This window comes from Scyliorhinus canicula, chromosome 9, assembly GCF_902713615.1.
Source record: "Scyliorhinus canicula chromosome 9, sScyCan1.1, whole genome shotgun sequence".
Lineage (NCBI taxonomy): Eukaryota > Metazoa > Chordata > Chondrichthyes > Carcharhiniformes > Scyliorhinidae > Scyliorhinus > Scyliorhinus canicula.
The window spans coordinates 29,412,433-29,424,639 of NC_052154.1; the positions used below are offsets into that span (position 1 = coordinate 29,412,433).

The 12,207-nt window shown below is 40.4% G+C and overlaps 1 protein-coding gene across 2 annotated transcripts in view; it reads right to left on the bottom strand.

The window, feature by feature from the left end:
- Positions 1-12,207, bottom strand: part of wwp2 (WW domain containing E3 ubiquitin protein ligase 2) — a 260,110-nt gene that overhangs the window by 26,018 nt on the left and 221,885 nt on the right. Inside the window, exons 13-16 of one of the 2 annotated variants that reach the window (XM_038806386.1) lie at positions 9,567-9,701; positions 8,064-8,139; positions 6,308-6,379; positions 4,535-4,623 (exon numbers count right to left, since the gene is read on the bottom strand). In XM_038806386.1, the coding sequence (XP_038662314.1) occupies positions 4,535-4,623; positions 6,308-6,379; positions 8,064-8,139; positions 9,567-9,701 (372 nt within the window). The remainder of the gene's footprint in view (positions 1-4,534; positions 4,624-6,307; positions 6,380-8,063; positions 8,140-9,566; positions 9,702-12,207) is intronic. The other variant, XM_038806387.1, reaches the window with a different exon arrangement.

Below are 12,207 nucleotides of genomic sequence, written 5' to 3' on the forward strand. Positions count from 1 at the left end.
TTTATGGAAATTTTAAATTCATGAATTTTAGAATAACCACAATGATGATCAACATTTTAATTATCGGCTGCAACTTTTCAAGAAGATTTTAAAATGGTTTAATATACCTGCCGGAGTTTAACGTACATTTTTGCATCCAAAACTAAACATACTGCATATCATTTATATATTTTGCATTCAAAACAAATTCATATCATCTCTTAAACCAAATCTGGACACTAAAATTTGAGAAGCATCAATTTCAGTTGTTAGGTGTGTGTGGTTATGGATTGCAAAAAAGACCTGAAAATATTGCATTGCATTATCAAACAGTCTTGCATGGTGCTTGGAGCTAACTTTCATCAAGTTATTTCACTGAAAACATTCCGTAAAATTGTTAAGAATTGGGGAAAATTAGGATTAATAAATGAAATTGGGATAAAAGAAAATAAAACAGGGAGATGCCTGAAGAGATGTTGAGATGCAAATTAGTATATCAGTGAGAAAAGCAAATGTTTACCGAGGTCACTAGAGGAAAACATGGGGGGGGCAGCACATTGGCGCAGTGGTTAGCACTGCTGCCTCAAGGTGCCGAGGCCCCAGGTTTGATCCCGGCTCAGGATCACTATCCATGTGGAGTTTGCACATTTTCCCCGTGTTTGCGAGGGTTTCGCCCCCCCCCCCCCCACAATTCAAATATATTTTTAAAAATTAATTGAGAGTACCCAATTTTTTTTTTCCCAATTAAGGGGCAATTCAGCATGGCCAATCCACCTAGCCTGCACATCTTTGGGTTGTGGGGGTGAAACCCATGCAGACATGGGAAGAATGTGCAAACTCCACACAGACAGTGACCCAGGGCCGGGATTCGAACCAGGGCCCTCAGCTCTGCAGTCCCACCACTGCGCCGCATGCTGCCCCTCACAACCCAAAGATGTGCAGGGCGGGTGGACTGGCTACACTAAATTGCCCCTTAATTGGAAGAAATGAATTGGGTAATCCAATTTTTAAAAAAATGGATATTGCAATGAAATCTGCTGTTTCAAGACCAAGGGGAGTGCAAGTGCGTGCAAGCTGTGCTCTGCATTAACTTTGGTTTAAAAGCCTGTACTTCTGCGACAGTCTCTAACTGAAAGAGAAACAAAGACTTCAGGTTTGTAATATTAGATTCCTGGCTATGACATCAGAATTCTGGGAAATTAGACTGTGATGTCAGCTTGCTCGGAGAAGGAAGTTGGATTGTGAAAAAGCACATGGCTCGCAGAAATCAGATTTCAGCAGGAGGTCAAGGCAGGCAGGCTACGGGATGCTGTGCGTGTGTGTGGGGCAGCTGAAATGACTGAAACCTGAAGGCTGTCGTGAACCAGGCTGAGGCGGATCTGCAGAACTGTGCCATTTTGGTGATAGCTATATTGATGGAACTCAGATGGGGTAAAGCTGTTTTTGAGAGGTGACCAAATCCTGCGCATAGAAAAGGAGGTGAACTCTACCTGAGCAAGACAAAGTCGTGAAGGGCTTTGTGGCTGCATGTGGTGCCATGGGAACTCCTAATAAATCTATGAGATTTTTGTTGTGTTGGTTATTCAAAATGTAATATATAGTTTATATTGAATAGAATTGGCCTGTTTAATTCATGCTTAATTTATATGGGTTTTGCTTTGATTGCTAAAGTAATAAAAAGTAAAATCTTGCCCATAGGGAGAGTAGAGGGTCCACATGTTCCAATAAAGAAAAAGGGTGGGGCCAACAAATCCAGTGAACCCTGGATACTGAGGGATATACAGCATTGGATAAAGAGAAAGGGGGAAGCTAAAGGCAGATATTGAAGGCTCAAAATAGCAGAAGCCCTAGAGGAGTATAGAATGTACAAGAGGGAAATAAAAAGGAAATTGGGAGAGCGAAAAGGGGACATTAAAGGATACTGACGGGTAAAATAAAGTAAAATCTTAATTTGTTTACAAGTACATTTAGGGTAAAAGGATAGCTAGGGAAAGAGTAGCGGAGCCAGTGGACACAGGTAAGGTTCTAAATGAATACTTTGTGTTGGTGTTCACCAGTGAGAAGGATGATGTGTGTATAAAAATCAGGCAGAAAAGCTGTGATAAAAATTTTTTAATTAACATAGACAGAGGAGGTTCTGAGTGGTTTGGCAAGCTTAATATTAGATAAATCTCCAGGGTCGGATGAAATGTATCCCAGGCTGTTAAGTGACGCAAGGGAATAAATAGCAGGGGCGTTCGCAGTCCTTTTCAATTCCTCACTGGCCACAGGAGAGGTGCCGGAGGACTGAAGGATAGCCAATGTAGTACCATTATTCAAGAAGGGAGGATGGGATAAACCAGGAAAGTACAGGCCAGCCAGTCTAACTTCAGTTGTGGGGAAACTATTGGAATCATTTATGAAGGACAGAATTAATCTGCATTTGGAGAGGCAGGGGTTAATCAAGAACAGTCAACATAGTTTTGTTAAGGGGAGGTCATTTGTGACCAACTTGAATGAATTTTTCAAAGAGGTGACCATGTGTGTAGATGAGGGCAATGCATTTGACATCGTCTACTTGGACTTCAGCAAGGCTTTTGATAAGGTTCCACATGGGACATTATGGGATCCAAGGAAATTTGGCAAATTGGATCTCAAATTGGCTGAGTGGCAGGATGTAGAGGGTGATGGTCACAGGATGTTTCTCTGCCTGGAAACCTGTGTCCAGTAGGGTCCTGCAGGGATCAGTGCTGGGACCCTTGCTGTTTGTGGTTTACATAAATGATTCAAACTTGAATATAGGAGGGTTGATCAGTACGTTTGTGAATGATGCGAAAATTAGTGAGGTAGTGACTATGAGGAGGATAGTTTTAGATTACAGGAAACTATAGATGGGCTGATCAATGGTAGATGGAATTCAATCCAGATAAGTGGGATGTGATACACTTGGGGCAGGACAAACAAGGCTAGGAAATACACGATGAACGGTAGAACCCTGGGAATTGCCATGGATCAGAGGCACCTTGATGTGCATGTACCCTTAAGGTAGCAGGGAAGGTGGATAAAGTGGTTAAGAAGATATATGGTACCCTTGCCTTTATTAGCCGAGGCAGAGAGTTTAAGAGCAGGGAGATTATGCTGGAAATGTATAGAATGTTGGTTAGGCCACAGCTAGAGCATTGTGTGCAGTTCTGGAATCCACATTATAGAAGTGATGTGATAGTACTGGAAAGGGTGCAGAGGAGATTTACCAGGATGTTGCCTAGGCTGGAGGGTTTTAGGTTTGAAGAGAAATTGAATAGACTGGGTTTGTTTTCCTTGGAACAGAGGAGACTGAGGGGGATATGATTGAGATGCATAAAAGTATGAGGGGCAAGGGGCAGAGATAGAGTAGACAGGAAGAATCTTTTCCCCTTGGTGGAGGGATCAATGACTAGGAGGCATAAATTTAAGGTAAGGGGCAGGAGGTTTAATGGGGATCATCATATTTATTAATCTACAAATAGGCATTAAACAAGCAGTTAAACATTTGCTGCTCGTGTCTGTCTTAGCCAGAATGTAATTCCTAAAGAAAGAACTTGCATTTATATTCTGCCTTGCATGTCTTCAGGATATCCCAAAGCATTTCACAACTACAGTAGTCCCCCGTTATACCGCGCTCCGCAATACCGCGGTTCGCGATATACCGCGGGGGGGCTTATGGACCCCAACTGTCAGTTGTGTCAATTTCAGCGGCCGGCTCACTTTGATCCGGAGAGGGAAGCTGCTCTCTCACGGAAATAATCAGCCGGCCGCTGAAATTGACACTGCCGGCTGCTCTCTCCCTCCAATCCAACTTTTAAGTTTTAATGTTTCTGATTGGAGGGAGAGAGCAGCCGGCTGTGTCAATTTCAGCAGCCGGCTGATTGTTTCAGTGAGAGAGAAGCTTCCCTCTCCGGATCAAAGTGAGCCGGCCGCTGAAATTGACACTGTTTTAATTAGATCCACGATGGGGGTTTTAAATTTATTTTAAAAGCTATGCTAGCGCTTCCCATTGTGAGTCTACGGGGGTCTGACCTCTCCCCACGCCCCCCGTAGACTCACAAGGGGAAGCGCTAGCATAGATTTTAAAATAAATTTAAAACCCCCATCGTGGATATCCGCGGCTCGGATGCAACGCGGGTGGCTGTCTTGGACCCCAACACCCGCGTTATAAAGGGGGACTACTGTAATTAATTCTTGTTGCATTGGCAAACACCGCAACCAAATTGCACACATCTCACAAGAAGCAAATAAATGGATGACCAGGCAATTTGTTTTTAATGTTGATTCAGCAAACAACATTGGCCAGACACTACACAAACTTGGCGTTATTCTTCAATTGTGCTTGGTGATCTCTTGTATCCATCTGAACAGGCAAACAGGGCCTGAGTATAATGATCCAAATGAAAAACAACCCTTTTGTGAATGCTGCAATCCCTCATTATGTGCTCAAGTCTGTAGTTGGGCTTGAAACCATAATCTTGTGACTCAGTTGGCTATCATCAAGCAGCAGCAGCTACCACCCCAATAATTGTACTCTTTCAGTATTGCTCACCTTGCTATGCCTCCATAGTCCAAACCTTCTTCTCCACGCATTATTATATACAGCCGACGGCGCAAATCATATGGCTTCATGTTCATTATCTGTATGTTAAATGATGCAAAATAGTTTAATAACATTCATCGATTAAGAGATAAAATTCAGGGCCCTTTTCTTCATGTTACTTGTATGAAAAAATTAAAATTCCCATGCACACAATGATTGGTGATGATGTTATATAAGGAACTGCAAATGCTGAGCTCGTGAGTTGAATATTAGGAGCTAATGATAAATAACTCAGAATGTTGAAGTGACGGGGCGAATTCAACCCAGTTAATTCAGTCCCTGCAGGTGATTAGTAATCAATTGTACAACCATTTAAAAAATGCTTCAAGTCATTCTAATAGTGAGCTATTAATCACTGGAAAGATGTCAGCCTAAGTTTAGCTGCCAATTAACACATTTTCTAACCCAAGCAAAGCACATGGCAGAACAGAATAGGCAAAGGAGATAAAGAGACAAATAACCAATTGTGAGAGTGTCATCTCATTTTTTGTTCAGCATCCTCATTTTGTCACGCACATTGTTTAGATAAGGATATGAGAGTGGTGATAAATCTGAAGAGATGCAGAGTCAAAATCAAAAGCTGACAGTATGGAGAGGAGACATGAGTAACCAGAGAACCAAAGGAAATGTATTGGTACAGACTAGCAAAAGCAAAGAGAAAGCAAATTTGACTCATAAAACGCAGTAATTTGAGAGGAAAAATGTTGACATCTGCATCAATGTGACTGATAGCATGAAAGAGGTTAGAAATAATGCTGTGTCCAATTAAATATATAAATCCACAAATTAAACATGGATTGTTAGCAAAAAATGAGATCTTGCATACTAGTTAGTGATGACAGAAATAGTCAGCTTTCAGCAGCTGCACCTGGCTACAAATGGACAGATATTTCTTTTTCTTTTAAATTTAGAGTACCCAATTATTTTTTCCAATTAAGGGGCAATTTAGCGTGGCCAATTCACCTAACCTGCACATCTTTGGGTTGTGGGGGCGAAACCCACGCAGACACGGGGAGAACGTGCAAACTCCACACGGACAGTGACCCAGGGCCGGGATTCGAACCCGGGTCCTCAGCGCCGTAGGCAGCAATGCTAACCACTGTGCCACCGTGCTGCCCTGGACAGACATTTCTGACATGAATGATAGGCAACTAAGAAAAGTTCCAGATATGTAAAGACAGAATGCAATGATTCCCTCTCATGAAACAGTTAGAGGGAAGTGCTCAGGGTATGCGGCCTTACCCGATAGCAAAAATGCAATAACAGTAGCATACGGCATGGAATTGTCATGTGATTAGACATTGTGATAAGATGTCATGTAACTGACCCTTCAGGGATGAGTATACCAAATTCTAATCTACTGTAGGGATGCTCAACATGATATTTTCAAGAGCGATTCCTCAGCAACTGTCATTTGGTGACCCCTGATATAATTTAACAGCCCAAAGCCATCATAGTAAGCATGTCCCATCAGGGTGGTTGCTTATCAGATTCAGTGATGGGAGTGGTGGGAGCAGGCTGGTTAAAGCTCGCCTATACATCTTTGCATCTTCAAATGTAGAATAACAAAATGACTATATAATAATGTTTTCAGTTCTATCTGTAAATTTCTCTGCAAGGAAATACTTTATTTCTAGCATTTAAGTCTTAAAAATATATATTTTTTAATCTTTTCATTGGCATTTCTCATATTTATAAAAAAATCTTTAAAATGTTTATTACCTGTTGAAAGGAATCCTCAAATAACGTCTGCCTGGAGACACTGATCTTAACGTGACTTGGTAATGCATTGGACTGAAATAACAATCAACATTCACCAAAAATGAGAACACCATTACCAGAAAAATATACAAATTTCTAGCTATATTTACAGAACTCCAAAAGCAAGTTCAAAAGGCATGGGGCTGGATTCTCCGCACCCCAACGCCAAAATCGCGTTCGGCGAAGGGGCGGAGAATACGTTTTCACGCATGAAATCGGGACTGGCGCCCGTTCTGCGATTCTCTGCCCCCCGAAAAGCTGTGTATTCAGGGAGTATGCCCCGCCCATTATCCACCACCTGAGGCCATTGCCCGAGGCCCACCCCGCTATTCTCCGTCCCCGACCAGCCAAATTCCCGACAGCGTATTTCTAATATGGTCCTGCCGTTCAGGAAACTCACAAGGCGGCACAGTTGGGGCGGGTCAATTATAGGGCGGGGGGGAGGTGGGGGCCTCATTCGGGAATGGGGCAATATGGGCGGGTGGTCCGAATCGGCCAAACGGGGGCACTATTTCGGTGGTCGAGGTCCGTGGGCTGAGTCCGCCATGGAGCACGGCGCGGCCGCTGGAGGCCGCCGCTGTGCGCATGCGCGGCCTCTGACCCGGGCGTGCGAGTAGCCGTATCGGCAGCTGGAGGTGCGAGCTCTACAACAGCTGCCTGCTAGCCCCCAGCAAGGCTGTAAAAGACCACACTTTCCACGACGGCATGAGGACATAATCCTGAAAACGGAGAATCCAGCCCATGGTCTTTCAAGGAGATCTTACTTCTGCAGTGTATAGAAAAGCGTTATTAAGGCAGGGATTTTGAATAACTTAATTTCTTCATATTCTATTTGAAAGAAATGGAGTTCAAAGTTCAGTGCTCAAATTCCAGTTTCAACTGTGTGAAATCTCTGCTTTAATCCATTATAAGTTTTCCTTCCATTCACAAAGCGATGAAAAATCATTTTAAAAACGTGGTAGAGGAGTAATACTCCTCCCCCATTCCCGAATGAGGAGAAATGCCTCTACCTCAAATGTTATCTATATCTAACAGGTGTGTTATATATTGGAGTAAGAGCCACTAATATGATTACAGTTTCAATTCCAAAAGCTGCCTCTCAAATCTATTTTAGCACAGTTGGAAACTATTTCTTGGTCAGCTCATTCCAACAAAGCTGCTTTGCATTATCCAAGAAGTAAACACCATTTTCAAAATAAAATAAAATCGTAAGTCAAAGACTCAGTTAAATCAAAGCAAAATACTCTGGATGCTCTGAATATGAAATAAAAACAAAAAGTGTTGGAAAAGCTCTCAGCATCTGCAGAGAGAGAAACAGAGTTAACATTTCGAGTCCAATATGGCGTGTTGGACTCAGAACATCAACTCTGTTTCTCTCTCCACAGATGCTGTCAGACCTGATTTTTCCAGCACGCTTTGTTTTTATAATCAAAGACTCAGTTTCTACTCTTCTTACAGCCAGAACAAAATAGTCACTAAAACAAGTCACTTTGGATGACTTTAAATACCATGCAAAGTCCAAAGTATCTTTTAAAAACAAATCATATTATGAACTGTATAATCTTGTAGGGATAGCGTCTGATCCTTCTAGAAAAACTGCAAGTTAAAATTGTACTACTACAATTATTAATTTTTGTGGAGTTTAACTGCAGTAATTAATTTTGTCCTAACAATTTACATGTTATAATTATTTGTCTTTCAGTAGCATGATACTTACATGGCAGAGGAATCGGAACTGATGATACTTCCATCGAAAGCTTCGATCATATGCTGCCGGAGAGCCACTTTTAGCACTGCAGTTATTAGAAAGTTTTGTAATGAGATTAACATGCTTTTACCACAACAAACTGGAGTTCACTCTAATGTCGTATGTAACCAGTGTTCAGATGTTTACACGGCAGAATTATACTTAATTTCTAACTGTTATTTTGAAGTGATACATTAAAAACATTAATCTATGTAAATGCATGTTAATTTAGAGAAAACCGTGAAAATATGAAATGTTAAAAAATAAGCAATGAATGTACTTGGAGGGAAAAGCATGAAGTATGTTTACCAAGTATGTTTTATGTTACATTAGGTAATGCCTTTGAACGCTACAAACTGTCAATTAGTGGAATACACTACTCAAAATCCACAGTATTGTAGACTTAGTTGACGTGTTTGCACTAGTTAGTGAGAGTTATTTCTGCTTCTATTACACCATATTATCACATACAAATTGTCAACATGTTACTGTGGAGAGCCCACTATGTGCTGCATATGAGCTCCTTTTACCCTAATAGCTGTAGGTCTCAATGCCAGATGCTCATCTACATGAACCATAGATCAGGTTAGTTTTTAGGTAGGTTGACTAGATAATTTTCTCCCTAGATGTTCTTCCGCTACCTGTCGCTAAGACTGCAGCACAGGCATCAGGAGGTTTGCAGGTGTTTACTTGGCATTCCAGCTGAGGAACCTGATGCAGGCTAAGAAACTATTTAATTGAGAAGAAATGAGAAAGGAGGACAGCCACAGGAATTGCAATGTTAGTTCTGAATTGTGATATATATCATTGGTCAGATGTTTCTGAAAGCAAAAATATTAATGCCAAAATGATCAAGTGAGCAATTTTCAGCAAGTGTTTTTACTGCATCGCAATTGTGAAGATAAATTGAAAAGATGCATTTTCGGGTTTTAATAAAATTCAGTGTATTTACACTCTGAAGCATAATGCCTGTACACTTGAAGGATGGATTATGATATCTTGCAAGGGTTTCAAGTTTGGTGGGTTTTTTTTTAAGACACTTCAGTAAGAAAAACAAAGCCTAACAGTCAACTGACAATTGAGACATGAGTAAAGGTTCCAATTCTGGGGTTGAGATACTTGCATTGAAGGAGTTCAACTCCTAAAGCTAAACTTTCTGGAACTGAATTAACACCAAATCTGCACGTTAGATTCTATGCACTTCTTCAGCTTCTCTATAAACTGCTGAGTTGATATGAGCAAAATTAACATTTGAAGCGAGCCTCAACCCAGTACCACTGATCACTTCTAACATTAAATTACTAATTACCATTGGCAATAACAGCACAGCACAAAATATGATTATATGCAAATCATAAAAATGAACCATTGCAATTTATGTGCAAATATTCTGGAAAGGTAATCTCCCATGTTTTTGCCACAGTGCAAAAAAAAAAAATAATTGCAATAATCCTAAACATAAAGCATATTTACCTAGATGTGGAATCAAATCCAGTTCGAGGATCTTTAAAGGTGGTGGAACGGGAATTATGGTCCACAAAATATCGAACCCCTTCACTTGTGTATTTCATCTCCCAGCCAGGTGGCAGTGGGGATTCTTGGATCATCCTATGAAAACCCAATTTTAGCTCATGTTATAGGAATATCTTTGCACAATAGCTGGACCAAATTAGACATATTGCAAATCAACTTGTTTCAAGTTTCACTATTGTGCACTGTAGACTAAGATGTGCAGTAAAGTACTGTAAGCGCCTCACTTCCTGAATGACTCAACAATGTTTTGTCCCCAGGAGAAGGAACTATTTTCCATTTACTTTCATTACAATAGGAGTAATAATTACCGATGTAAATTGAGATCGAGTCCACCTAGGGCTGCCAAGATACCCTCACGAGGACTGAAGTCACTTTTCTATATTGCATTTCAAAACTACACAAGTTTGCAGCTTATTCCAATAAAACACAAATTCAGAAATGTGTAATAGTTGCAAACACTCCTCTAATTCTAATGTAAAGCACTTCATCAGAATTTGGGGCAAAAATAATTTAAGTACATGAAGTGGATACATATTTCAAAAGATAAAGGGTCAAAAGGCTACTTTTTTCTGCATCTGACTACAAAATGAATATACTTCATGTTTTTGACAGTCACAATAATACATAATATTAATTGCACCTTTAAGAGCCCACCACATTTTGGTTTAACTTTCAGTAGTATCCAAAAGTGTAATACAAAGCATTTTAATTTTATTGAAATCAATGCTGCTTATAAAAACAGCTATTATTCAGGAGCAAACAAAGGTACAGTACTTTTACTGGTAGTCATTGCATCATTAATTTATTATTTATCACGATATTGATAGGTATCTTTCATACTAAAAGAGTATAGATTCTGATTTAAAGTAAGAGCTCAGAGGGGCAGCACGGTGGCACAGTGGTTAGCACTGTTGCCTCACAGCACCGAGGTCCCGAGTTCGATCTCGGCCCCGTGTGGAGTTTGAAATTTCTCTGTGTCTGCGAGAGTCTCAACCCCACAACCCAAAGATGTGCAGCATAGGTGGATTGGCCATGTTAAATTGCCCCTTGATTAAAAAAAAAAGAATTGGATATTGTAAATTTTTAAAAAAATAAAGTACAGTAATAGCTCAGAGGGGCAGCAGGGTGGCACAGTGGTTCGATACCGGCCCACAACCCAAGATGTGCAAGGTAGGTGGATTGGCCACACTAAATTGTCCTTTAATTGGAAATAAAAGAATTGGGTACTCTAACTTTAAAAAAAATAGCTCAGACAACTTTTCAATCTAATTGTATGTTCAACATTGATCTTTTGAATTTACTTAAATTTCCTAACGGAAGAGAGGACAGAAAGGGCTGAAGAAAAGCAGAACAAAAGCAGACATGAGTAACAGTTAACTCTAAAAATACAATTAATTTGAAATCAAATCAAATAAAATCAAAATTTTATTTATTTTTTCCAATTAAGGGGAAATTTAGCGTGGCCAATTCACCTATCCTGCACATCTTTGAGTTGTGGGGGTGAGACCCATGCAGACCCGGGGAGAATGTTCAAACTCCACACGGACAGTGACCCAGGGCCAGGATCAAACCCGAATCCTTGGTGCCGTGAGGCATACGATAAAGTGATGAGCAGAAATATTGACTAAGACAGGGAAGTCAAAGAGCAAAGAGGAGAAGCATTCAGATAATATGTATTCCCCACAGCGATGTCAAGAAAGCTGCATTATCTTGATTTCTTCAGAATATGGTTACCCCTTTAGTCTACACAGTGCAACGGAATCTATTGTGAGCAGCTTAGTTGTGTTTCAAATATAGCTTTAATATTTAATGTGGTATATGCTTAATTACAAACTATACAGGGCAGCATGGTGGCGCAGTGAGTAGCACTGCTGCCTCACGGCGCTGCGGTCCCAGGTTCGATCCCAGCTCTGGGTCACTGTCCGTATGGAGTTTTTACATTCTCCCCGTGTTTGCGTGGGTTACGCCCCCACAACCCAAAGATGTGCTGGGTAGGTAGATTGGCTACACTAAATTGCCCCTTAATTGGAAAAAAATTGGTACTCTAAATTAATTTTTTTTAAATTACAAATTATATAATAATGTTAAAGTACATTCAGAGATTTTTATAGTTAATATCTTCAGATGAAATGACTTGTCCTGGTGATGATTTAGCCTTCCAATAAACCAGTTATGCCAAACTGGAAACTGAGCCTATTCAAATCATTGGAATGAACCTTACATGATGCGTAATTACATAATGGTAAGTAATGTAGCTTCTAAAGTATTTCCAAATCATGAATAACAAGAGATGCACACTCACAATTTCAAAAATCAGACTTTTAAAAAATGTGTGAAAGTGATCTGAAAGGAATATATCCCAACTTCTTTTGGATCTGAAAGGAATATATCCCAACTTCTTTTGGAAACTGTAACAAATTAACTTCACTAGCAGACTGATTCAAACTGAAGATTGTTGTCCAAATTTATTCCACCTAAGAATTTTGTTGTAATTTTCATTGGGTAGGGTGGTAGCATAGTGGTTAGCACTGCTGCCTCACAGCATCAGGATCCAGGTTCCATTCCGACTGTGATTTACTGT